General features: G+C 43.1%; 1 protein-coding gene across 5 annotated transcripts in view; it reads left to right on the top strand.

Annotated features, from left to right (window-relative positions):
* ETV6 (ETS variant transcription factor 6) overlaps positions 1-27,548 on the top strand; it is a 234,856-nt gene that overhangs the window by 73,430 nt on the left and 133,878 nt on the right. For 3 of the 5 annotated variants that reach the window (XR_013364305.1, XM_077871049.1, XM_077871051.1), the window contains exon 2: positions 18,492-18,621. The exons of 1 other annotated variant lie outside the window; for it this stretch is intronic. Coding sequence is in view for 3 of the 4 variants with exons in the window: in XM_077871049.1 (XP_077727175.1) it covers positions 18,492-18,621 (130 nt within the window). In the remaining variant the exon portion in view is untranslated. The remainder of the gene's footprint in view (positions 1-18,491; positions 18,622-27,548) is intronic. One more of the 5 variants, XM_077871050.1, reaches the window with a different exon arrangement.

Here is a 27,548-nt window from a genome sequence, read left to right as displayed (position 1 = left end):
CCATTTTCCTGTTGGTTTTTTCCTCCTGTTTTTTTTTTCCCTTGCTTAAAAAAAGATGATTTAAAAGTGACTTAAATCCTATAATAGATAATAGTTTTACAGTAGCATCAAACAGTCCTTTATGTAATGATGTAATAATTAAGTGTAATTATGTGATATTGTGAACCTACCACAGATAGAGCCACTAAGCCATCTCAGAAATGACCATATCTGTATGTGTGTTTGCCTATACGTCTTTATGATTTACCACAATTTTGGCCCATGTACACTTGTCATTGATATCTATCTATCTATCTATCTATCTATTTATTTATTTTTATTCATGAGAAACACATAGAGAGAAGCAGAGACATAGATGTAGAAGCAGGCTCCCTGCAGGGAGCCTGATGCGGGACTTGATCCCAGAATCCTGGGATCACTACCTGAGCCAAAGGCAGATGCTCAACACTGAGCCACCCATGCATCCTGTCATTGATAATTATTGAGCTTTTTATGTTCTAGGTCCTATGGTAAGTTCTAGTGTATTATGTCCTTCAGTCCTCACAGCCTTTTAAGGTAAAACGAGTGTTGTTATAACCCTATTTTGTAGGCGAAGCAACTGAGACTTCTAGAGTGTAAGTAACTTGTACAAAGTTGTACAAGGTCATGCAGTAAGTGCCAGAGCCAAGGCTGAAAATATACCGGGGTGCTCCCACACCATAGCTCTTAACTACCACTTTATACTGGCAAAAAAAATATTTTTAGAACTAAATGAAGAAATCTAAGGAAGAGGAAACATGATACCGACATTCTAATGTCTTCTGTAATAACAATATGAACTCTTTTCTCTTTAAAATGTCATTGCGGGGCGCCATGGTGGCTCAGTCAGTTGAGTATCTGACTTGATTTCAGCTCAGATCATGATCTTGGGGATGTGAGATTGAGCCTCATGTTGTTGGGCTCTGTGCTCAGTGCAGAATCTGCTTGAGATTCTCTCTCTCTCTCCCTCTGCCCCTCCCCTGCTTGCGCTTGTGCGCATGTGCATGTGCTCATGCTCTCAACTAAATAAATAAGTAAATAAGTTTTAAAAGTTCATTAAAAGAAAACTTAAAGGCTCCATTCTTCATCTTCTACTTAATAAGAATGGGCAAAATATCTAGGTACTTCATGGCATATGGCCCCTTTCTGAGATTCCCATTCTCATGTCCAAGCCCTCTTTTTCCTTCCAGTGCCATGTATACCAGTGTTTATTTGCTGCTTAAGCCAGTTCATTCCTCTGTAGGTGTTTTTGGGTTGACCAACATTCACGTGGCAACTTCTGCTTAAAAGTACCTTAGCCCCAACATCAGCACAGGATGGGGGTCTAGGATCTCCAGTTGAATAAGTGTGTGGCTTCTTGATGCCTGTGGAAGTAAGGCTAAGGAAGCTGGTCTTTGGAGGACTTATTTCTTAGTGAAATCAGAATTGGTGTGCCACCTAACATGATTTCTAGAGCAGTAGGGGTAAGGCTAAAAAAGGAATGCTTGTGCCAGCACTCAGATATCCACATTACACATTGTTTCCTTTAGAGTTACAAAGTAGTCACTTAAGAGACAACATGTTTATGTGAACTATACACACCTCACTTGTCATGGAAGAAAGATCCTCAGTTCATAGGCTCTGAGTTCAAAGACTGCCTTTTCACTTATTAATCTTAGGCAAGTCATGTAACATTGTTGAATCCCAATATTTTAGTCTTTCAAATGGGTTTAAACCCCGAAGGCAGTTCTATAAGATAGAAGGAACATACTAGGAGCATAAGTCAAGTTGCATCAATTTGATCTGGTCCTGTGGTTCTGCATGTGAGTGGCAAGGCAGGTGCTGTCCGTGCTGTGTATCCGTGTGCTGCCTTGTGAGGAACACACGATGCCAACACTATTTACACGTACACTGCTTTGTCTGCGTCAGCTGGAAGCAGAAATTATCCCTCATCTCATTCTTCCTGTTTGGAGTATTTAGAGCTCTTACTCTCTATATCATTTTAGCACCAACTTGTCGGTTTCAAGGAAGAAGTCTGTTGGGTTTTGTTTGAAGTTGGACTGAATCTATGGATTGCACAACAACTCCCTATTGTAATCAATCTCCCTGTCTATGAGTTTTACATTTTTCCCATAAAGGTCTCAAATAATGTTTTAAAGATTATTGTCACGTCTATAATTGCTACTGTAGCTACTGATTTTTTTTTTAATTGCACTTTCAATTTGTGTTTGAGGTTCATCTGTAGCAACATTGTTAAACTCTCCAATTAATTCTGAGTTAACTTGGATTTTCTATATAGAAAATCATATTCTCCATCAATAAATGACACTTCTTTTCTCTTGTTCTTATAAATTTTTTATTCGTATTCTTGTCTTACAGTGCTGGCTAGGACATCTCATACAGCAATACATATAATTAGTTACAAAAAAATAAAATGGGGATTAAAGTGTCACACTTATTTGATTGCTGGAAAATTTATTTTATTTTTTTTAAAGATTTTATCTGTTTATTCAAGAGTGACACAGAGAGGCAGAGATATAGGCAAAGGGAGAAGCAGGCTCCTTGTGGGGAACCCAACACAAGACTTGATCCCAGGACCTTCATGTCCTGAGCTGAAGGCAGATGCTCAACCACTGAGCCACCCAGGTGCCCTGTCCTATAACGTTTTATGTGTATGATGGATCACTGGGAAGAGAAGAATAAGGCAGCGTTTTCCTTGATTGAGACTAGAAAAAGAAATCCGTCTCATTGTCAGAGGCTGGCCTTGAGTGTTTAGGTGTCACACCTAAACTTCAGGACAAGAAGGGGTAAGGGAGAAAGCTCCACACGACCTGGCGTATCTTAACACCCAAATAAAAACCCAGTTATTTCACATCACCTGTCAATCACTTTCTGGTTCAAGAAAGATGCTAAGACAACTTGTTATAGCTGATTTCAGGTTTTTAGCTCTATCTATCATTTTAGCTCTATCATCAACAGCTTTAAGCAGTTCCCTCCCCTATGGGCTCAACTGCCCATTCAGGGCTTCCTGTCCTGCTTCTCCTCCTGTCTCAGAACAAGCCCCCACCCCCACCCCCTAATCTGGACACGCCTGCTTTCCTCAGCAGATCTGCTCTTGAGTCTGGGTCTAGGTTTTGTCTTCACAGTCCCTTGTTTCTGGATTGATGGCTTGTGGGAGCTTGGGCTTCCATTTTCCCGTGTCTACATCCATACTGGGGCCCAGCTCACCCTCACCTGCTTTTCAACCCCCCCAATAGCACACTGGAGTCCCAGACCCTCCTACTCACTCAGGAAGGAAGGCTGACATTAGCAGGAAACTGCATGTGAGCAGGGACTTGCCTGTCTGTTCCCCTTGCACTTAGAGCAGTGCCTGTTGGTTAGCACTGGGCACTCATTGTTGAATGGATGGATGGATGGATGGATGCATGCATGCATGAATTGAATGAGCCTCATTCAGTAATCTCACCAAGAGCATTTCTTGGTGCCAAAACAAACTCATCTTTTGTCTTGTGTTTTCCCCTGGGGCTACCTAGTGACTTACTGGTTAAGTTTTAAGTCCCACTATCCACATAAGAATCTTGCTACAAGCTGCCAACTCTGCTTCATCTCCTTTTACTTCTCCCCTCCAGGGGACATGTTCACTGCCCATTCATCCAGTTATCTGACTTGTTTTTAGGACTTATCCAGGAGGTTCCTGGAACACCTTACCTATACTATGATCCCATCACATCAATTCTGCTGCCTCATGAGAGAGGCCTTTTTAATGTGGTTATACTTATTCCAGTAACACCATCCTTCCCCAGAAATACTGTAGAAACCCCTCCTTTAGAACTTTCAGAACCTGTTATAATGATTTATTGCAATTCTTTGTATCTGACCAAAAGCAATTGCAAGTACTCATCAGACTTGAAGCCAAGTAATTTTGGCTGTTTCCAAAATGTAAATCCTGCCTCAAGAACCAGAGTTGTTCATTACTCTAATTATTTACATGACATTGCTCTCTCACAAAGACTTAAAAAAGTGGCAGCAGACTATGTTTGTGCTGTTGACCGCACTCTCCGAAGCACAGAGCCTGACACACAGTATGTGTGTAACTAATGAATGAGCAAGTGAATGATCTGAAGATCTTCCTAAAAGATATGACTCAATGAATACATGCCTGACACTGCTAGGTGTTGAGAATATGAAGATGAGTAAGAAAAACAAGTTTTATTTTCTTCAAAGAGCTTAAAGTCTAGGGGAGGAAAAAAAAAACCTTAAGGAGAAATATTTTATTGTCAACTCTTACATAGCACGCATATATATCATTTCATTTAAACTTCCCAACAATTGGGACTCCTGGGTAACTCAGCAGTTGAGTGTCTGTCTGCCTTTGGCTCAGGGCATGATTCCAGGGTCCTGGGATTGAGTCCCCCATGGGGCTCCCTGCATGGAGCCTGCTTCTCCCTCTACCTGTGTCTCTGCCTTTTTCTCTCTGTGTGTCTCATGAATAAATAAATTTTAAAAATCTAAGAAAACAAACAACCTGAAAACCCCTGTAAGATTAGTCTTAGTAAGAGATGGAGTTTATGGGGGGGATGGATGTAAGGATGTCCTTCGTAGAACATCAGTCCCAGGCCAGGGCACCCATGTTTCTTCTCAGCCACTGTTTCCCCTGCTGCAGCAAGGCAGCCAGGCAGATGAACGTGGGTCAGACCCAGCCTTGCTCTCGAGGAACTTAGAATCATATCATTTACTCTGCATAGGGCTTTCCTTCCACTTTAGTCCTATTTTCTCCTATTTTGCACTCTGATGAGTGCAAAGAGTCTTCTTAGAAGTTGAAACCTCTGTTTTATGGTTCAGAATTGTAAATGGGAGAAATGATTGGTCTTAAGGAGAATGCCCAAGTCTTTAGGAGTTGCAGGGGGGATTATATTTCTAGGCATCACCTAAGAAAGGTTGTGGCCAAGTTCAAGTGCATCCAAATGAGGGAAAGTTGCAATGTGGTGATAATTTGTGTTGGTGAGGAAAGCTGAAGCTGCAAAGTGGCGTCTTGAACAAACTTGTGTTTCAGCTCCCAGGGAAGTTTGTTAAGTAGTCAAAAAGGGTGAGTGAGCCAGTGAGCTGGAGAGGAAGATAGATATTGATAACAGGAAGAAAGTAGAAAACTTCTCTTGATGGAATCCAAAGTCCTCTGTATTCTTTTGAGTGCTGAGAAGCTCATTGTCACCGAGTACAGGGGCAGGAAGTACCTCTATTCCCTTAGTCCTTCTCTGTAAATGGATTCCAGTTTAGAGAACTCTTATGACTGATCATTGCAATTGAAGAAATGCAAGAAGAGGAACATGGGTCATCTGTAGTCATTGTCTACCCAGAGTTCATGATGTTTCTGAAAGGATATGGGATTGCATTATACCTGGTGACCTCCACTCATTCCTGTGGGGTACTCACTGTCCGAGCATCTAATCCGCAATATGCAGTACAGTTGTTGGTAGCTGTCTGTGGCTGATGAGCACTGGAAATGGCCACTGCAACAGATACTGAATTCTTAATTTATTTAATTTTAATTAATTTTCATTTAAAAATGTACTTTTTTCTTAAAAAAATCTTTTAAGTGTGTTTGGAACAGCTTGGATATGTGAATTTACCTTTTCAACTGTGAATTTTGTGAAATCTAAATGTAGATCAAGTATTTCCAGTGAAAATTTGGTGTCTGGTTGCACTGTAATATAAACTAGACCCTAGCTTCCAAAGACCTAGTATGAAAAAAAAAAAAAAGAATGTATCTCAATAACTTTATTGGTTTTATTGGTTTTAGTTTGGATACATTGAGTTAAATGTCATACGTTATTTAATTTTACTTGTCCCTTTTTTAAATGTGACTACTAGAAAATGTTGAATTACACATGTAGCTCGCATTGTATTTCTGCTGAATCGTGTTGGTCTAGACAATGTCCTATGGGACCCACTGGAAGCATTATTAGTGTTGCTTTAGAGAAAGTTGCTGGACTTCCAAAGCTAGAGACCTGCTTTCCCCATTGTGTTACTATGCCTTTTTTTTTTTTTAAATAAGGATTTTATTTATTTATTCATGAGAGACACAGAGAGAGTGGCACAGACAGGCAGAAGAAGAAGCAGGCTCCCTGTGGGGAGCCCGATGCAGGACCCTGGGATCACATCCTGAGCCAAAGGCAGATGCTCAGCCACTGAGCCACCCAGGTGCCCCATCATGCTTTTTTTTTTATATGGATGGGCTCAAGATAACTGAGGATTGGAAAACAGGTCTTATTAACAGTAAGTCAATTGAGAAAGGTAGCTTTGCTTGTGTTAATCAGGATGATTTTCTCTCTTTTTTTTTTTAAAAAAGATTTTATTTATTCATGAGAGACACAGAGAGAGAGAGAGAGGCAGAGACACAGGCAGAGGGAACAGCAGGCTCCACGCAGGGAGCCCGATGTGGGACTCGTTCCCGGGTCTCCAGGATCAGGCCCTGAGCCAAAGGGGGCGCTAAACCGCTAAGCCACCAGGGCTGCCCTCAGGATGATTTTCTAATACGTTTTCACCCCATGCAGAAACCACTGGTTCTCATGAAAACACATAGCTACATTAGTGCTTTGTCATTTGTGTCTGTTCATACCCTGCTCTTTCTGCAGGGAGAAACCTTGGTGATCGTCAGCATGGATTTAATTTGCTTATGGCAAGGAACCTAAAGAAATACAGCTAAAGGGGAATTCCATAGCATTAAAGGAAATATTAGCCTCTGCTAGCTTCTGTTTGAACCCTACTAGCTCCAAGTGGTTTTCGGAGTCCCTATTTCAACTTTTTGGTTAAACTTTCCAGATCTTCCTATTTATAGATTTCAGTTGTTGGCAGCTCCGCGTTCGAGCTGTTGTTGACACCACTGGTGAGGCTTGACTTGGTGGTGATACTGCAGTGTGCTTTCACAGCTTGGTTTGCAAGTTGCTTTCTAAAGATGTAAAGAGAATTACTATCCGCTGTAGTAGTTTCAACACCTGAGTGAATTTCAGATGCTGAAGTCACATTCCTGCCATGATGCTATCGCTGTTTTAGAATTGTATTTTGCTTAAAGGAAGAGGCGATAAAATACTAATAACATCAAAGATTGCTTGGAAACTTGAAAATTTTGTTTTAGAGGAAGAACTGAAGTTTCCTGTGGCTTTTTTCGAAGGTGGTTTGTTTTTGTTTTTTGTTGTGTTTTGTTTCTATCAAGGAATGAATAAGTAATTCAGCAAGGTTCTTAAGTAAGCCGCCCTTCCCCTTATGGGCCACTTTATACCCAGATTTTTATCACAATGACCAAGAGTTTAAAAAGCATTATAGGCAGAAGGTAACTCTGGAGAAAGATGACATCTTTGAGCTTAGGGCTGCTAGCTTTATCCAGAACAGTATGTGATTTCATTCAAGAATCTTGTTAACCCTTCAATGTCAGTTCCTACATCTGTCAAGTAAGCTTTGTACTAGTTGTGGTGACATGACTCCTAGGGATGCTAGGAGGCTAGAACAGCCTGTAATTGAAGGGCTTTTGGTAATTGAAGGGTATCTTGGTAAAGAGCTTTAGCAGGCTGAAAATTTCTACTAGTTTAGGGTTCTAAGATTTTATTAAGAAGTTAGCTGCTGGGAGTTCAAGTTATTTCTTCAAATTATGATTGGTTGATAGCTCGTGTGCAAAAATAAAGACCTAACCACTAGTAGCAGGGTTACTTTGGGGGCACATGGGACCCATTCACCCCTTTAGAATGGCACAGATGCAGCCCTGACCACCATCATGGGGACCATGCCCCTCACCAAAGAGGCTTCCCGGTCTCTAAGCAATTTGATGCGGATTCATTCTTGAGCAAGAAGGGTACCTGGGGCCCAAGCACATGAAAACAGATAGACCCTTCTGAGTGTGAGAGGGGGAAGGTACAGCAGGCCAGAAGTGGGATGGGTTTTCATTCATTCTTGCTTTTCCTTCATTAACCTTGCCTTGCTCCTGCTGCACACTTCAAGTGTCATCAGTGCTGAGAATACAGGCTCCACGTGGAGCTCCAGAAAGTAAAACAGCCCAGCCTTCCTGCTGGCAGGTTTAGGGAGAAACTCCAGAGGCAGTTGGGAGGAAAGAGGAACCAGTGCAGGCACACCTGTCTGGGGAAGTTGTTCCCAAGTAGGTCAGGTAGTCATCAATCAGGAACTTCCTGACTTAAACTGATAATCTCCATTTTATGATTAAAGGCAGAACAGTAGCAACTCAGTCAGGAGGGAAGGACAATTAGAAGATTGGTTAATAAGGTTTCTGAAAAACTGTTGTGAAAGATGATCAGTTAACGTGTCTTGATGTACTAGATTTATTTGTGTTGTGATTCTCAGCCTTACCCTTCTGTGTATTGAAATCGTATGGAGAACTTTAAAGATACGGATGCCTGGCTGATTTACTTGGATACTAGAAATTTTTTTTCTTCTTTAAAGATTATTTATTTATTTGAGAAAGAGAGCACAGATGGAGAAGGAGAACCATACTCCCCATTGAGCAGGGAACCCAACCCAGGACTCAATCCCAGGACCCGGGGATCATGACCTGAGCCAAAGGGTGCCTCAGGTGCCCCAGAATTTTTTATTCTTCTTAAAGCTTCTCCAAATGATTCTTCTGTACAGCCAAGATTCAGAATACCTGATGAAGAATTAGAATGTGTGTTTCCTTGATTGTTAACTGATCCTGAGTCCTGAAGGTATGTGGAAATTCAAGCGTACTTTTCCTATACTGTGGAGTCCTAATAGTTTTAATGAAGGCACAGATCTTATTAAAATAGTCTTAACAACAGGGCTTCAAGAGTGTAGCATAGGAATTTCCTTATTTCAGGCCAGTTGGTATTCTGATAAGCACTGCTGGCATCTCTGACACACCCAGAAATCCATTGTCAAAAACAAAACCCCACAGTCTTTGTAACCATGACCACAGTGAAGGAGAAGATGCCTTTTCTGAGTTCCTATCAGAAGTCCTGTGTCTAAGAATTGGGGAATTTCTAAGATTTTTGAAAAGCATCGGTAGTAGAGGTTGAAGATTCTTGCCACAATGGTTATGACTTCTGGAAAAGTTTTTCTGAAAGAGGAACGGGGGTGTGTGTGATGGTAATCAGTGTTCAAGGTTGTTTGTATGATACTTTTTAGAGGTGTAGAGGCTTGGGGGGATGGGAGAAGAATTCTGCCCTAATTCCTCAGTGAGGTATATAGTGAAGTCATGTCAATTATGTCTTGGTTTTAATTAAGTTCTCATTTTACATCACAAAGACAGGTTTAATTCTTAAAGCACACACAAAAAAGTAATGCTTTATTTGGGACTTCTCAAATTCCTTGTCATAATAAAGCCTTGCATTTATAGAGAGCCTTTGTATGAAGAAACTCATAATATTTTACAAGCTTCACCTCATTTATCTTTAAAATAATATTCTATGACAGTAGAAGTTGGGTATTGGTATGCCAGTTTCTCAGATGGCAATGCTAAGGAGAGGTTATTTCCTTTATGCTGCTTTTTAAGTATAGTGATCTTACATGGTGCCATTGAAATTATTTTGGTAGTCAACATTTTCCAGAGATATAAATCTTACCCAGATCTAGTTTGCGCTTGTTACTCTAGGTATAGTTTACAGGGTTTTTTCTATTTATATTTATTTTTCCGCCTGAGGCAGCCCAGGAATGATCTGATACATGTAGAACAAGGGAATTTGTTCAATCTGACCATGGTAGTGGCTATAACCCAGACTTCTGCTTTACAGATTGAGGCATGGTGGGGGGCGAGGGGTATATCTCCTGGTTCACGGGAAATGGACTGAGTCCAGTTAGGAACTTGTAGGACTTCATGCAGACAGCTTCACTGCATTTTAGAGACTTCATTCAGTTTTATTCAGTATTCCTGGATTACCATCATCTGAATTAGAATGTAAATCTTGCTCTGTATCAGATCTTGAAAACCTAAAATTTCCACAGTAAAAAAAGTATCTTTTTCCTTTTAGAGGAGGTCTGGGTTGCCTCCCCTGCAGCCACCCCCAGCAAAGAGCTGGGGGTTGTGGGTTCATGCCAGAGCTTCTCTTTCTTTCTCTCTCTTCCTTTTACAAGACTTCCAGGTTACAGCCGCTCAAGGAAGAAATGAAGATGAGCAGAGCCCAGAGTGGTTCAGTAACACAGAAAGCTGTGTGGGGGAGGGGTGAAGGGTTTATGAGGCAGCAGGTGGAAGAGGAGGAGGGAACAAATGGTTCATGCTCAGGTTTGAAGCAAGAGCCTGTGCATTAACCATTTATTCTGCCTCTGGGCTCTGCAGAAGTCTGACCCTCGATCTTTCTTGGCCTAGGTATTAAGGTCCCATGACCCCTGGGAACTTCATTCCCACCCCAGGGCACTGTGAGTGTTCTGGAGAGCAGTCACAGGACAGGTGGAACATGACGGGAAGGTGCCTCTCCTTTGGGGGGAGAAATTGAGAAGCACTCTCTAATGGCATCCTTGATACAACTCAATAGCAACTCTCTCAGTTCATTACTTGTTAGCCCCAGGCAGGGACACCGCATCCTGGCTAATTGTAATAGCCAGATCATTAAGGGGAATGGCATTAATGGAGGAGAAAGCAGCTAATCAAGAGCCGAACTTGGCCACTTTGTGGTGCCCAGGATATAAGCTGCTGTGAATTTAAGTACCTATTTCTTTTGTGATGAGAATTAGTTAGGAAGAAAGGATTAGTGACCCTCTTTCAAAAGGTTGATCCAAAGCTTAGAGGCATTTCTGGATAAATCCCACAGCAAGACTTTATTTTTCACAGAGCTAACACCTGCTGGTTTGTGTATAAATAAACTCATACCACCTTTCTTACCTTGGAGCAACCCACTATCAGTAGGACATGCCCTTTCACAGGGTTTCCGAGAGTGATGATGTATATGTTGGTGAGCTCACCTAATCTCTGCTCAGAGCAAAAGCATCATGGCAGGGATGAGGGGTGTAGTCGGGACCACGGAGCGCACGCCTTTAATTTTCCCATTCAGGTCTAAAGTGCGTTAGCACTGGGTTCCAGCCGAGTGAGCTGAGCATCCTTCAAGCATAGACCTCCCTGGAAACCACAACCTGGCATGCAAAGGAATCACAGCTTGAGATTCTGCTTACAATTCATGTCAGAAATACTTAAGAAATTCAGGAAAAAAAAAAAAAAGGAGGAAAGAAATTCATACCATCTCTGGGTTGGAAAGGATCTTAAGTAAAATGTTTAAAAATTGGAACAATAAAGAAATCTATTTGAGTTTTGTTTGCTTTGCTTTGATGCTTGTCTTAAAGGGTTGACTTCTAGCTCTAGGGATTAGTTTCTAATAATAGTTGGCAGAACCCTTAAATCCTGTGAGGGGACTTGGGGAGTTCTGATGGAGAGAGGGCAGGACTGTAATGATCAGGTTTGTTTAGGTCTGTTTTGCGCACATTGTAATTAATAAGCTCTGACTTGCCAGGGGATACAAGATCACATAGAACAGCATCTTGGAGTCATAAGACATCTTCAAGTTCTATTTGAGTCTCTTCCCCATGTAGGAACCCCCGTAGAGTCACCTTCGAGCCTCAACTTAAACGAGCTTGAGGGGAACGATACAACATATACGTATTACTTACTAGTGCACAGGTATATATGCTGCTGGCCCTGCCCTCTTAGGTGCTACAGGGGAGCCTTGTCTTCACCTTATACTAATCCTTCCCACATTCAAAGACATCTAGAAGGATCCTTTCAATCTTTTCTTCCCCACAGGCCACGTGTATCCTTAGCACCTTTACCAAGTCCTCATTTGAGAGCATGGAGTCTGCCTCTTGAGATTCTTGGAGAAGCATCAGGGGATTGCCACTCTGATTTCTGGAGGCAGACTCAGCTCCTTCTTGGTATACAGATCTTCTCACTCTAGGTACAAATAAATGTTGACAGGGTCTGTCCTCCTTACCACTCCTGTGTGCCTCACCTGTACATTTAGATTTGCTGTTCCCTAGAGAAATGGGAAGTAGTTGATTAAGGGGAATTGTGTTTGGTTTTTGTTAAAAAAAAATTGCTAGAAATAAAAGTAACATATTTATACTCAGAAATTATCTCAGGTGAGATTTCGGTACCAGGTGAAGTCATCATAGGCACAGGTAATCTGCAAAGGCCCTGGTGGACCTAAGGTTTGTGTCCCACAGGAAATACCTGGATGGATTCTAATGGCTATTTCCATGCAGAGGTTTTGCCAGGAGAACTTCTCTTATACATTGTGTTTAGTCCCTTCCTCAGCTAAATGCATTTACTCCCTCCCATCTGTGCTCCCAATAGGATAAGCAACAGGCTTCAGAAAGTTGGCACCCTGGCCTAGGTAGCTCTGTTGAGTGACTCTCAGGAACCCTACACAGCTCTGTGAGGAATGAGGGCACAAAGTGATGAAATATTCCAGAACTGCAAGGATTCTTACGAGCTTGGACTTATCTCTTGGGATTTCCCCCTCAGTCAGGAAGCCACTGCCAATGGGCTGCTGCTACTTAAATGTAGTATCCTATTCTTCTGTGTATACCAGCCATACCATCTCGTGAGCTGGAGACTTGAACAGATTACTTAACCCCTGTGATCTTCAGGTCGGGTTCCTCATGTGGAACGGGGATTATCATGCCTTCCTTGCCGGGTTATTGGGAGTCTAAAGTAAAGGCTTCATGGCAAGTGTATTCCAAATGTGCCCCTTCCTGATGGTTGCAGTGACAGCAGCTCCCAACTAAGAGCAGCACATACACTCTGAGGTGTGTAAGTATTATTATGAGTGCCTGTGTATATGTGTGGGTAAAGCGACACAGAATTTTAGATATTGAGACCATCTTGGATATTCGAGGACTTGACAGTGGCAGTACCCATAATACCTCATGCAGGTGTTGGCTTGTAGTGGACACTTGAAGAATGCTGAAGTATTTTTCATAACAACCGTAAGGAGAAAAATGCCCTTGTGACCTTTTACAGTGGTCTTTGACTACAGGGCCTGTTGCTCACACTTCTTTTTATTCACTTTGCTGTGCACAGATAACTGTTCTGGGCAAGAGGAAGACTTAAGATGCTGTAACTAATTGTGTCTGATTGACAGGCACGATATCCTGTCTTCTGGTTTTAGGCCAGGAAGATAAGAAAAGGTGCTGTTTCAGTTGTAAATATACAGGGATCTGCATAAACCCACCTGTTCAAATGTCCAAAGCAAGAGCCCATCTCAGACCAGTAAAGCCAGGCCCCTAAAAAGATCTCCTCATTGGTATGTGTGTGTGTGTGTCTGTGTGTGTGTGGTTTGTTGGGTGCACCCCACCCTGCCCCCTTCCAAGGGCTAAATGGGCATCTGGGTGACAAGGACGGAAGCCCAGAGGGACGAGGAGTATAGCTCCACCTATCCTAATTTTTACAGAGTATCCCCATTTTTTCCCTCCTAAAATTACTGCAAGCACATCAAAAGCCAAAGGCTGAATGAGCTGTCCAAATATAATGACTTGGCACCCAGAGGGATGTTTCTCTCAGCAGAGCAGCTGGACGCTAAGAGGAGGGACTACTTGGGCCGCCGGGATAGGGGTCTTCCCGAGCCTCTAGGGGATGGAAAGGTAGCATCGCAACGTCACTGCTGGGATTTGATGGAGCCAGTTTTCTCCTTCAGAGTTCATGTTTGAACACCTCCGATCCCGAGGTATATCCCAGATCCTAAGGAGTCTTCCTTCCTTCTGGGGAGATGTCAAAACTGCCATGCATGGCCTGTGGCTCCATGTACAGTGTGGATTGAGAAAAGTAGACTGGTGTTTTTGTATCTTTTCCCAAGTTCTTTAAGTTGATCTTGCTACCTTGGGGGTGAAGAAAATATTCAATGTAGTTTTGCCAGTGAAAGAGAGAATGTTAGTTCAGGTTCTTGTGTGTGTCTGTTTGCATCCACTGTGCCAAGAATCTTTAAAACTGTGCAGCTCCACTTTCTGTCTTGCTCACTTTTTGGGTGACGTATGGATCGCTCTGGTTAATGAAAGCTTATTTAATGAAAGCTCCAGCCACCACCTTGCATCATTTTGCAGACACCTGAGGGTACTTCAGTAATTGTGCATTCAGACCTCCAGTGTAGTGAAGCTCGGTAAATTACTTCCTACAGGAGACATTTCTTCTTTTCAGTCTGTGGAAGACAAACTGTAGAGTACAAGCCTCCGCTTTCTCAGGCAGCTTTCCTAAAAACCTGCAGGGTGGAAAAGAGCCCCTTCCTTCAAAAGATTGAGTATTCACAGCGTGTCCAGTGTATCTCTGGTGCCTGCTGTTTTCCATCTTGGTTGAGTTGCTAGTTTCATTGCAATGAAGGGACACCAGACTGCAGCAGGATGAAAAGGGCACCTGTAGAATTTCCACTCTCATTTCCTGAGAAATGGTCACCACTCTGTTCGAGTGGCACACTTCCCCCTCAGGACTATACACGGGCTTCAGAAACCATCATTGGGCATTCAGGAGAGGGGCCTATTTTGGGGAAAAGTTGCTAAATTGGGGATATCTCAGCTTTTGAGGAATCTTTAAGATTACCTATGAACCATCTTTTTGCAAGTACAACCAAACTTTGTGTCTGTTTTTCTCAGTTCCAGAAACGTGTTATCTTTATTTCTAAAAAATTAATAATTAGCAACAGGTTCTAAGTGTCTCAACCCTTCAGCTTCTTTAAAGAACTAATGGTGCAAAAACAAATGTGTCAATGCATCAGGGGGATCCCAATGATTTATAGAAGCTCTATGTTGAATAATTTTGAAAAGGGAAGACTCTTGGTAATAAGAATAGTCTTTTTTTTTTTTTTTTTTTTTTTTACTCTTCTAGTCTGTAATATGCAGCCATGGGATGTGAAGGAGAGGGGAGGGAAATACCATTCTCCTATGGATCATAAGTTTAAGTTTATTTTACATGATAGTCATAGGTTCCTAACTATTTGATTTAAAAATGAGCAGAATCCAATGGGTACCCTTCATTGGCCCTTCATGGTTTGGGGGAGGAAGGAGGACAAGGGAATAGACTTCATTTTGGTTCTGGTAGTTAAATGCTTGCAGCAACTCTACTCCATATTCCATTTAAATTAAAAAAAAAAAAGAAAGAAAGAAAAAAGCCTTCTATAATGGTTAGTGAAATTTACATTTCATCCCTTGCCTAAAACTATTTTTAGCCTTATTTTTTCTTTCCAGAGCTTTGTGTGCTGCTCCCCGCCCCCCCTCCTTAGGTATTACAATTGGTCTTAGAAATGGCAGTGCCTCCCTTTTGTTCTGCAGGTTGGTTTGATAGATTGTGTCTGCAAATTTGAGAGCAGCACGTTTAATTTTTTTAGCATCTAAACAATAATGTAACCACATCACGGCCTTTTCAGTCACATCATTGACCTCCACCAGCAGTTTATCCCCCTACAACACTTGAATGCATTAATATCACTGTCTGTAGCATTTTAATTTAATTAGAGCAGTGGTTATAATCCTCTTGGGAAAATTGTTATCTCCTCTGTAAAATGTTAAAATAAAACACCTCTGGTTTTCATCGGACTGACAATTTGCTTTTGAGGTGAATGTGCTGTAAGCAGGTACTCCCCTTCCTTTTGTTGGGGTCAGACCACAGAAGCAGTTGTGAGGACCAAGAGATTTCCGTGATTTGAGAAATTGGATGTTGGTCTCCTTAAGCCTCACTGTCTAGATGTCTCCATCTGAGATAGTGGTGTTTTTCTTTTTCCTATTTCTAATTGCTCATTTCTAATATTTTATTCTTATTTCTAATTTCTAGTAGTCTGCAGGTTGTGCCCTGTAGATACTAAGTGCCTGATTGTAGGAATAGATGAAAAAATGTGAACCTTGTGAGTCGCTCTAGAAATTAACAAAAACAAGAGACAAAGGGAAAGAAGCCTGTGGTGTGGGATTCCCAAGCGTGTATTTTGTTCTGTTTAGGAGAGGAGCCCACGTACTGGGCAGTGTCCTTTCTGGGGTCCCCTGAATGCTCTGCTGGCTGCCGAATCCAGGGTCAGGGTAGATGTGTAATGGCCGCTAGCAAATTGCTCAAAGTCCTAGAAGCACATTTTTGCTTTTCTCCTTCTTGGTCAAGGTATCCTCTCTTCTGATAACTGACAAATTGCTTCTTTGAACCTTTTAAAAAGGGCTTCCCATCCCAAGTTTTTGGTGTTGGAGTATGGCTGAGTAGAAACCATCGTCAGGAATAAGAATCTAGAATCTGTCTCTGTCTAGAATTGTTTGGACATGGGGGTGCTGGTATAAAATCCCAGGGCAAGCACTGAAGTGTGGCATTTCAGTGTAGCAGAAGGACAGGCAGCCACACAGAAGTACATGCAATGACAAGTTAGCAGTCAGAATATATGCATTTTAAAGCTGATACCTAGCTTGACCCTTATCAGTAGGCTGGAGGTAGATTTCCCAAGAAACAAAGCAAAATCCGTTTTGGGGGCTGGGTCTCCTTCATTTTTGTCCTTGATGGATTTAGTGAGGGGCGAAGGAGCTGGCATGATGTGGCCTGTCACAGAGACCAGTTGCAGGATCTGGTGAGTCTCTCCTTGCATTAAGAGACAGTCATCATATTATGAAATGCCATCTTCTTTTTTTTTCTCGCACTTGTGCCATGCCATTTGAAAACTTTTGGCTGCACTGTGTTTTCTTCATCAACAGTTTCACTTCTGCAAAAACCCTAACAAAACAAAGCTATTTCTGGGAATAAAGTTAACGGCAGATAAGATATCTAGACATATATTGGGACTGGGTATGTTGTTTTTTCTGTTTTGTTTTGTTTTTTTTGAGGGTTGAAGTGTGTGGAGAATTTGTTAAATTAGAAAAACAGACTGTGTTTAAAATGCTTAGAAAGCCTATCTCACTTTGAAAAACCCCTAAACAGATTTTGTATGTTTACCATAGGTGCATTGATGTCTTTGCCTTAAGCTAGGGTTGCTCAAAATAGGAGTGATGTTTGCTAAGGTTCAAGAAAAGTGAATTGAAGCTTTTGCCCCTGGGTGACCTTTCACCAGACATCTTGATCGATACAGAAATGAAATCTAGGATGTGTGTGCCTGCCTTTAATTAAGAAGTTCACGAGGAAAGTATGGGATGTATGCTTAAACAGAAATATTCCAAATGCCCTATTTGCTGGTAGAGGATGCCTCAGGGAAGGTACAGCGATTCCATTCGGAAATTACAGAAATATGTATATATTCATTTAAAATCGAAACTTCCTACCACAACCACCAAACTTTCCAGGCTCTGAGCTGAAGAGCAGCTTTAATTTGGTTATAGAGCCGGGGGGACTCCCCCGTTTCCCTTTTCACATTTGATGAAATATAAAATGTTAGAGAACCATCTTTCCAAAACATAAATACCCCCTTTGCTTTATTTTCATCTGTGATTTTTCTTTTGCTTCTGATCTTTGTTTTCATGATGGCGTTTTACTAATCTTTCTCCCCCCAACTAATTTTTGTACCTTGTAATGTTCCACTTTACTTTGCACATTTGGACTAGAGAAACTAATGGAAGTTATGTTTATTTATGTATGGACTTTAAGTCAAAGTAGTTGATCTAAGATGCAAATTGCACTGCTCTTCTAGCTGATAATAGTTGGTTCCTTGCCATTATTTGCTGCGTTTTAACTTAAAGCTAGTAATAATCCTTCCCATCCCATCCAGTTGTTTTAATTGATCTAACAAACACTGTTTGAATTTAAACAGTGAATCTGCAGAAGTCGCCTTCCCCCTTTTCTTGTCAGTTAAATAAGTATCTTCAATTAAACAGTACTTGCCTTAAATGCAGACGGTTCTTGAATGAGCTCTGAAATACTTCAGGAGGAAAGGAAGTATCGATTCTGAGTTGGAGAAAGAAAGGGCAAGGAGATGCCATTAATGTTGCAGATAATACCCTGCTACGGAGGAAAAAAATTAAACACTGGATATTTTTGGTTTATAACGAGATAGGGAGAGCACAGAAGAATCTTGTTTGTAGATTTATTAATTAAATCTAGAACTTAGAAGCCATCACTCTGAGCTTACCTCTCAGGGGACCTGAGTACAGAATCGTATCTATAGTAGAAGCTGGGGATATTGCCAGAGAAGAGGAACCGTGGTTTTAATGTATGGGTGACATTAGTTATGTGACCTGGACAAGTAATTTTTGAAAGAGGAGTCTTTTAGAGCCATTCTCTTGGACACGCTGTTTCATTTCCTCCACCTTGTCTCGCCTCTTTCCTTGAACAAACCAACTAGTGCAGAGAGGAGAAAACGGACACCTACTGACCCGAGTCCAAAGGAGGAGCCCCACATTCAGCCTTTCCAGAGGCTCATTATAAATCCTAAATGCTGGAGACCGGGAGGCCAGCTAACTGCGTGGAGCGTCTGCAGAGGGGCCGCGGGGGCCTGCGCTGAGGCCCGCTCCCCCAGGGCCCAGGTGCCCCCGCCCCGACTTCACACCCAAGTCAGTTCCAAGCTTTCATTGTCTTCTTCCCCCTCCCCTCTTCCTGCCCTTCTTTTTAACAGCAGGAACGAATTTCATATACGCCTCCCGAGAGCCCGGTGCCGAGTTACGCTTCCTCGACTCCACTTCATGTTCCAGTGCCCCGAGCGCTCAGGATGGAGGACGACTCGATCCGCCTGCCCGCGCACCTGCGTGAGTGTCCGCGCGGCTGGGGGCGGGCGGGCGCGGGCGGCGGGCGGCGAGGGCAAGCTCTGGACCTGTTGTCCCTCGCGGCGAGCGCGCGAAGCTGCTTTGCAGTCTCCCCCTCGCCGCCCCCACCAATGGCTTTGAAAAGCTCGAGACTCCTGTCCCCCCAAGACATGTTACCCCGACCTCTGGCGCTGCGCGCTCCCGGCAGAGTCCGCCAATCTCCTAAGAGGCAAAGGGGACTTCTTGGGAACATTTGTCTCCCTGACTTCACACTTATCTCCTCTTTTTAGTATTGTCATAGGTCCTAAATTTTGGGCAGTTTCTGAGCTAGACTCTGTCCCTGCTTTGCTTTTAGGCTGTATGTTCTTCCTTTCTTTACAGAGCCTCTCCTCTTTTTTTTTTTTTTCCCCAATGTTGGCTGCTTTTCTTAATTCGTTTTACTGCCTAGATCCGGCCTTCATCCCATCCTCTCCTCTCCCCCGTCCTGTTCTCTCATGCCTGCCTTGCCTCTGGCTCAGGTCGGTTGAGGTCTCTCACCTTTCTGCCTGAGACCGGCTCTGCCCCTTGCCTCTCCCAGCTCCCTGCCCGAATCCTCTACTGCAGCTTGGCAGAGATCAGGGCCAACGCACTTGTGCTGTTGGGGCCAGTCTCCAAAGCAGCCGACACCTGTCGTTTCCTTTTTGTCTGTCTTTCCCGTGCTGCCACCCAGCCTAGATGATACAGCATGATGGGCCAGCTGGGGAGAATGAGTCACCTGATTCCCACCCTGATCACAGTGTCCAAGAAATGCCAGGTTTTCTGGCTTGAATATTGTCCCAAGGGCGCAAATTCCAGGCTGTAGACGACATGGGAGGAGGGTCACCTTGGCCCTTCCCTAGCGGATTCCTGATGCTTCAGTGGTGGCACATTTGTGCTTGCCATCTCTTTCTGGCATGGTAATGCTCCCCAGGATATTCTCCTCCTCTTACTCCACCCCTCTTCAGAAGCCAGAAGGTTGCTTGCTGAAAGTGGAGAACAAAAAGAGACAGAGGATGCAGGCTTCTCTTCGCTCTCACCCCATGATAATTCAGGGAATCAGGTGACTATGATGCTGGATGCTGGGGAGCCCTAGGGGAATATCTGCTGGCTTATCTTTTCTCCTCCAGTGAGGATGGTTGCTAAGATCATGGGGAGGAGTTGAGGGCCATGAGAACCCTTCCTTCCCCTCCTCCAGCTTGCTGTGTCCCTCAGTATTTACAAAGTTGCTGCAAGTTAGAGTCAGCACATTCTGGCTTCACTTGGGCCAGGAGGTAAAGGGCATCACTCCACTCTCCCATCTTCTCCACAGTGAATTTTTACAGTTGACATTGGGACTGTAGAGGTCCTGTGTCAGGGTCATGACTGTGGGCACTGTTGTCCTTGGTAAAACTGGAGTGTCATGGTACCAGTGGAGCAGCAGGACTGGAAAAGACACCGAACTCGGGTAATAGCATCTTTGCCTCCAGAAGCTGTCCTGTGACCGGTATATTCCCTTCAGGAATATTCACCTGCAATTTGAACATGCTCATGCCATGTAGGCAAAACACTTCTACTATCCAATCTCATTCATTAAAAAAAAAAAAAAAAAAAAAAAAAATAATAATAATAATAATAATCTCATTCATTCATTCGTTCTACAAATATTATTGATTATCTGTGCTGTGCCAGACCCTCTTCTGGATACTGGGGATACCAAATGAACAAAGCAGACCAAACTCCTTGCCCTTACAGAGTTTAAAGTCGAGTACAGAGGGAAAAAAATAAGTATGAATGCTTGCCCCAAGTGAGCTAAGATTTCTCTTATAGTTTTTCATCCCTTTATTTTGAGATATCCCCTCCGAGGAGGCCCTAACTCTTGGTTTGCCTCTGGTTGCCTTTATTTTTGGAAGCTCTTTTACCACAGGACTGCCTCCCTGTAAGTAGTTACCATGGTAGAACAAACTAAGGTACACACCAAACTAGCTAGTTAGAAGACCTTAATTCTGTTTTTAAAAGCAAGGTTTTTTTTTTTTTTAAGATTTTTATTTATTCATGAGAGACACAGAGAGAGTGAGGCAGAGACATAGGCAGAGGGAGAAGCAGGCTCCATGGAGGGAGCCCGACATGGGACTTGATCCTGAGACTCCAGGATCATGCCCTGGTCTGAAGGGTGCTAAACCGCTGAGCCACCTGGGCTGCCCTGAAGATCTTAATTCTTAATTAGTTCTGCTGTTGAACTAGCTGGTTGACCATGAGTCAGTCATTATAATACTCAGTTTTCCTACCAGGAAAATTTATGATGGAACCAGAGAATATTTAATCGCCCTCTTAACTTTATTTATTTTTTAATATTTTTTTTATTTATTTATTTATTTATTTATTTATTTATTTATTTATTTATTTATTTATTTATTTGAGAGAGAGAGAGAGAGAAAGATCATGAGCAGGAGGGAAGGGCAGAGGGAGAAGTAGACTCCCTACTGAGCAGGAAGCCCAATGTGGGGCTCGATCTCAGGACCCTAGGATCATGACCTAAGCCAAAGGCAGATGCTTAATCAACTGAGCCACCCAGGCACCTGGCCCTCTTAGGTTTAAAATATGATTTCACTTAGGGAGTCATTTTCTCTACTTGGAACTGTCTCTTCTATACCAACACTGTTGCTGGAGTCAACAGTTTCCTCATGGGCCTCAGCTGGGCTGCCCACCACTGCTCTGCAGGCCCTGCCATGCACCTAGCACACAACTCTAATAGCTGATATTTGTTGTGGGATTGCCCTGGGCCAGGGACTGTTTGACGTCCTTTATGTAAATTATTTTATTTAATTTTCCCAGCAGTACTGGTAAGGTAGATACAGATATTCTTTTAATATTCATGTCACACATAAGGAATTTAGGGCTTAGAGAATTTAAGTAACCTGCCAAGGTCACACAATTAGCAAGGGGTAGAGTCAGGATTCAAACTCAGTTCTGACTCCTGAGTCTATTATGCCACTATGTAAGTGTGTTTAATAAATACTTTTTTGGAAAGATGGATGAATTCAGGGTTGACGCTTAGCCAGTATTCACCGATGTGGCTATAGTGGCTGAAATGGTTTATGGCTGGAATCTTGTAACTGGTCAGTGAATTGTGGAATAGTTTGCTTATGTCCCTCAGATGGGACGGATGGATCCCCACATATATAATGATCAGATATAGGATTGTAGGATATTACTCCTGACCTTAGAATATAATCAGGTGGCCTTTTTTCTGGCCGTCTGGCTTTGGAGACATCCAGAGTAATCTGCATGAGCCCTGTGGTCCTGACATCTGGACTGAATCCTCTGAAAATGGAGGCTCCCAGACTCTTGCTGTTTGTCCTCAGCTGGGGCTTTCCACATGAGGCTGAGCTGCCCTCCTCCCTCTCCTGTTCCAGGATTCAGCTGCCCATCGAGCTGCTTGAGAAACAACTCATGTAGCCCCTAGGATGGTTGAGGCTGTGCCATATACTTGAAGATGCATCCCAGCTGGGTTTCCAAACCTAAAAGAAAATAAATATTCTAACAAGGGAATTGGGTTATTGCTGTTTTAATCTGGGATTCCAGACAATTCCCAGTGGAATGCTCATGGAAAGTACGGGGAAGAATCTGGAAGCCAAGACAGCAGCAGGACATTTATGGTATTGCTAGGTTGAAAGCATTTTTAGCTGCTTGTTTTAAAGAGATACTCACCAGACTGGTGAGCCTCAAAGTAGCTGCTTTTCGAACCATGATGTCCATGTCCTCCTTGATCTCCAGATAAACCTTCTCTCTTAACTCTTTTTTCTCTTTTCATTCTTAAGTCAAAATATATCCTTTTCTGGTTGGAGGGAAGGCAGGGCTCATGATATCAAAGATTCTCATACAGAGAGTTTCTCACCATTTTGTTCTGCCAACACCAGATATCCAATCTGAAGACCCAGTGAGACAAATTAGCAAGCTATTGAGAAGTAGAAAGTAAATGCCTTTCCTTCTGTTTGCCTGTGATAAAAACAAAGTGATAAATGGTGCAAAGTGTTAAGTGGTGACTGTAGAGGACTTGATAGGGCCAGGTGGGATAGTCTGGGGTCTAGGAAAGGAGGAGAGCCAAGGGGAGACGGTGCCAGCCCCGTGCCATCCTGGCCTGGCCGCCTCACTGCCTGCATGGGTAGGCTGGTGCCCGTCAGCAGTCGTGCGCAGGTTCCTGGAACCTCCCTGTGTTACTAGGAGAGCAAATACAAGTATGTTTATTGAGCAGACAGAAAGGGCTTTTTTTTTTTTTTGCCTCTTTCCACAAAGGGTACTGACTTATTTTTGAAGCTTGAGGGTAGAAGTGGTGAAATACAACAATTATAGCAGGTAGGTGAAAAATACAAAAAAGTTCTAGTCCTTAAAGGGAACTAGCCTCTCATCATACCTTGAAAACACTTAAAGGACCAGAGACCCCTGAGAGTGCCTAGAGGAGCTCACTGTTGATTCTCTAGCCACTGAAGACCATTGTCTCATTCTCACTCAGGGCCTAATGGTGTAAGGGGGAGACTTTTTCTTTTTTCTTTCTTTTCTTTTTTTTTTTAATATTTTTTTTATTAGAGAGATAAAGTGCAAGCATGAACAGGGGGAGGGGCAGAGAGAGAAGCAGACACCCAGCTGAGCCTAGAACCTGAGGAGGCTTGATATCCCAGGACCTGAGCTGAAGGCAGACACCTAGCCAACTGAGCCACCCAGGCCCCCCTGGGGGGAGACTTTTTCTCTTGTGTCTGCCCAAAGACCACCTTTTTATAAATTCCTGGGGAGAAGAGTGGGTGGTAAGGGGGCAGCCATAGGTGCCTCAGGAGGTGGTGCCAACCCCGTGAAACACTCAGCCTCAAACAGTTACGCTCAGGGTTGCCCATCTGATTATAGTAAGTATACTTCAGACTTATCAGGCAGAATTGAAATCACTAACTGTCTTGTCTTTTTTTTTTTTTTTTAAAGATTTTATTTATTTATTCATGAGAGAGAAAGAGAGAGACATAGGCAGAGGGAGAAGCAGGCTTCATGCAGGAAGCCTGATGTGGGACTCGATCCCAAAGTCCTGGGATTATGCCTTGAGCCAAAGGCAGATGCTCAACCACTGAGCCACCCAAGCGTCCCACTAACTGTCTTTTCTTTATTTTAAATTTCTTTTCACCTGATTGTTTTGGATTTAGCTGATACAATCACATCCCATCACAGGTTGACATTATCTGTTTACCCAAAGACTCCACATTTTGCAGTGCTGGTTGGGCCTACTCAAACCCTTGTGAATTGATATTTAAAAATTAGAACCTAGGACTCATTCATCATTTTTAATAGGGTTACAGTTTATGATGTTGCGGGTTAATAAATAGCCATAATAGCCGCTCAGAGTTTTCTAGAAGCGGAACACCAGAAATAGTCCCTTGGCTCTACTTCCTTTCCTTGTGAATCTTTCAGAATTCTTACATTACTACTCCTACTTGTGTGTGTTTAATAATTTAATTTAATGCCTTCCTTTGGAAACGTTACCTCGCGGCTCACCCACTTGGTGATTTTTGCCTTCTCTGCAAAGTAACGGAATTGAAGACAGTCACATGGCAAGCAAGGCTATATTAGAACCAGGATAGTGAAACGGGATGTAGTGCCTCGCTTTCCTAATGAGCTAGAGCAACCCACAATTGTATATACTTGCAAGTTAATTTTGTTCCCTCAGAAGAGGCAAAAATGGGAATTAAATATCATATTTCATGTTTTGTATTGTTATAAGCAACAGCATGTGCTCCCATATATTGTCTCATTTAATCACAGAGCCGTCCTTGAAGTAGGTGTTACTAAGTCTGTCTTATTGAAGAGGTGACTGGGCCTCCCGTAGGTCCACAGAATTGTCTAGATTCACACCAGCCTGTGAAGAGCCAAATGTGATGTCTATTTCAGAAGTCACCATGTAGGCTTCTTGGGAGAACACATAATGACAGGGTCTTTTGGACTTGAAAGTAGCAGCACTGTTGACTGTAGGAGTCTGGGCGGCCTTGGGTGCAGGGACTGGGAGCACTTTGGTTCTGGTCATGCACTTGACCATTGATTTGTGCTGAACCTTGACCAGTCAGCTTCCACCAGGAACCAGGCCATGAAAGCCTCAGAGGTCCAGCTGTAGGAGTGGGGCTCAGTCATGTCCTCCCATTCTCTGGCATTTCACCAGAAATGACCTGGAAACAGGTCCCACAGCTCTTTTTGGCGATTCCAAATGGAAAGGCATGGTAGTAGAAAGGACTTGGGTTCAGAAAGACCTGAGTGGGCTCACATTCCAGGGCTCTGCCTCCCTTGTTAGACGATTTAACCTCTCTGAAACTCAAATTTCTAATACATCTACTTATGAGGCTGCCCTATAAGGATCAGAGCTAACTTATGGGTAGCACCTAGCACAGTGCCCAGCAAACAGTGGCTCCAGTAACTCACTGGAGCTCGTTCAGTTTCCAGAGCTGATAAATAGCCTGATAAGTGGGCTTCCTCATTTTCAAGGACCAAGAGAAGCGTGTGTGTCCTTGTGTGTTTCGCTAAACAAGGGGCCTAGAGTTTTGTCTACCTACACCGAGACAGATTTCCCTAAGTCACACTGGAAATGAGCTCTATTCTCTAACAATGCTACGATCTCTGGGAGCTCAGTTCTGCTCTGGAGCACTTTCCCACCCCATGCTCTCCATACCTCTGCCTGGAGTGGTTTTCTTCTGGCCCCAATCTGTAAGCCTCCCTCCTCAGCCTTCCCTACTCTTCTTCTAAAACCCAGCAAGTCCTCCCCTGTCCTTTGCTGTTATCAGCGTTCCAAAAATGGCCTCTCCTCACACAGCTGCCTGTGACGTGTCGTGACGTCACCGGCAGAGTTGAGGCAAGGACATGGGGAAGATTTCCTTCTCAGTCAGCACCTGACAAAGCGGTGAGGACTTCTCACAGAGATGGCCAGCCACCCGTGTTTTAGATCTTGTTTCCCTTAAGCCTTCCTTCAGGTGCCTCCACTTTTCACATTCAAATGCTTGAAAGCTTTCTGCGTTTCCAGCAGCACATGCGGCTGTTTCAGGGCCCTGCTTAGCTGCTTCACACAGCCTGAAGAGAAAAAACAGCCCGCAACAGAACAGCCAGGATGCTTTGGAAGGGAAATTTCCTTTTTGGGCTTGCAGTCTGAAAGAATTTCCGATGCAGGCAGACGTTAATTCCTAGCTCCATGCTTCCTGATAAGGAAGCAGCTTCAATAAATGCAGCTATTTATAGATGTCTTTAAAAAAAAAAAAAAAACATATAACCAGAGGTCTATTGACCTTTTCTTTCACTTTGCATTTCATGCCGCGCGCTCCGTGTACATTTAAGGCAGTTCCTCCAGCAGAAGCTCTGACAAAGCGCCTGTGATCTGGGGGGATGGAGGAGGCAGGGCTCTCAGTGTCCTTGGAATTCTGAAGTTGGTGTTTGGAAGCTTCTGGCAGTTGATGGTCCCTACCTGGTGTTGTGGGTTATTTATGTGAGCCCAGAGACACCGCACACTGTTCTAGACCAGGATTGAAAAGTTCTGACAGACTACGCCGGGCAGCCATTTAAGAGCTAAGTAAGAGCTTAAAAAAAAAAAAAGTAAGAGCTGATTGAGAACCAGTCAGTTCTCTGAGTAGAGACTGCCTCTCAACTGTCTCCCCTTGGACTTGACAACCGACCGGACCTCTGTGGTCTTTCTCTTGGCATATTAGGGCCCCTGTCCATAAGTTCCATGGTCAACTTCGTATATAGCTACACAATCCTTGCTGACAGGCATGATGAAGAGTCAGGGTGATGTTGGCTTGAAATGGCTTTCCTAGGTTCCTCCTCATGTCCTCTTATCACAGGCGTTGACTGGGTCGAGTCTATACAAATAGGATAGAGTTTCCATTCTCAAGCAGATATTTTCTTCCATTTTGCTTCAGGCCTAAGTTAGATCTTATCCAAGCTCAGACTCTTGGAATTTCTGACTGGAATGACTTTGACCACCTCATCTTTACGTTTTTCCGGAGGTTAAAGTGACCACAGACCTTTGGATATTACTGATTTCCCTGTTGGCAGAGGAGGATTCTGGTTCAGTTGCCTGAACTGACCCTGTGAGTTTTGGGGCTTCTTCCTTCTGGTCCCTTCTGAAGCAAGGTAGAGCAGGATTTGAGAGATAGAAACTGTCCCTGGCTCTGGCCACATGCCTGTAAATTCCCAAGAATAATTAGTTACCCTGCCCTGATATTACTGCTTCCATCTTGGGTAGGTGGATTAAACTCCATTCCTTTGAAATTAGACTCTATTTCTGTTTCCTCTAGATCATGGATAGAAATAGCCTCAAATGGAGCTCCAAGATTTCAGTAATAGAAATGCAGATTGCAGATATAGGTACTGGATAAAGAGCTGTAGATGTGTGGTGGATGCAGATTAGATGCCTGGAAGGAAAAGTCTAACCCAGGCAGGGCTGTGCGGGGAACACTTGATTTCACCAATCTGCTGAGGCTGAACTCTCTACTCTGGGGTGGGAGCATTTACTAAAGTGGTTCACTGAGGAGGGGGAAGGTTTCTAACAAGTATTAAGGGAAAAAGAAGGTACCTAGATGAGTCTTGAAGGGCGTGGAATAGTAATATCTTAGGAAAAATTACAGGAGTAGCAGGCAGTCTATATAGTTCCACCTTAGAAGTCACAATATTAGGATTTAATTACCCATTTGTTTTCCAGGAGTGGCTTATTTTTGCAAATGAGTTTCTTTTTTGTTGTTGTCATACCCCACCTGCCAGTTTGCCAGAACTGTGCTTCTTCCTTAGGAGCCATTCTGAGGTCAGCTGTGTATAAGATGCTTCTCTAAAGAAATTTTTGTTTTGATAATGTGTGGCATAAGTAATCATTGTCACTGCTGTTACTGAGCACTTTCTGTGTGCCAGGACTTTTATATATATTA

This window comes from Canis aureus, chromosome 25 (assembly GCF_053574225.1).
Source record: "Canis aureus isolate CA01 chromosome 25, VMU_Caureus_v.1.0, whole genome shotgun sequence".
NCBI classification, from domain to species: domain Eukaryota; kingdom Metazoa; phylum Chordata; class Mammalia; order Carnivora; family Canidae; genus Canis; species Canis aureus.
Note: the sequence above shows the minus strand (reverse complement) of the source record. Positions and strands in the feature narration are given on the sequence as shown.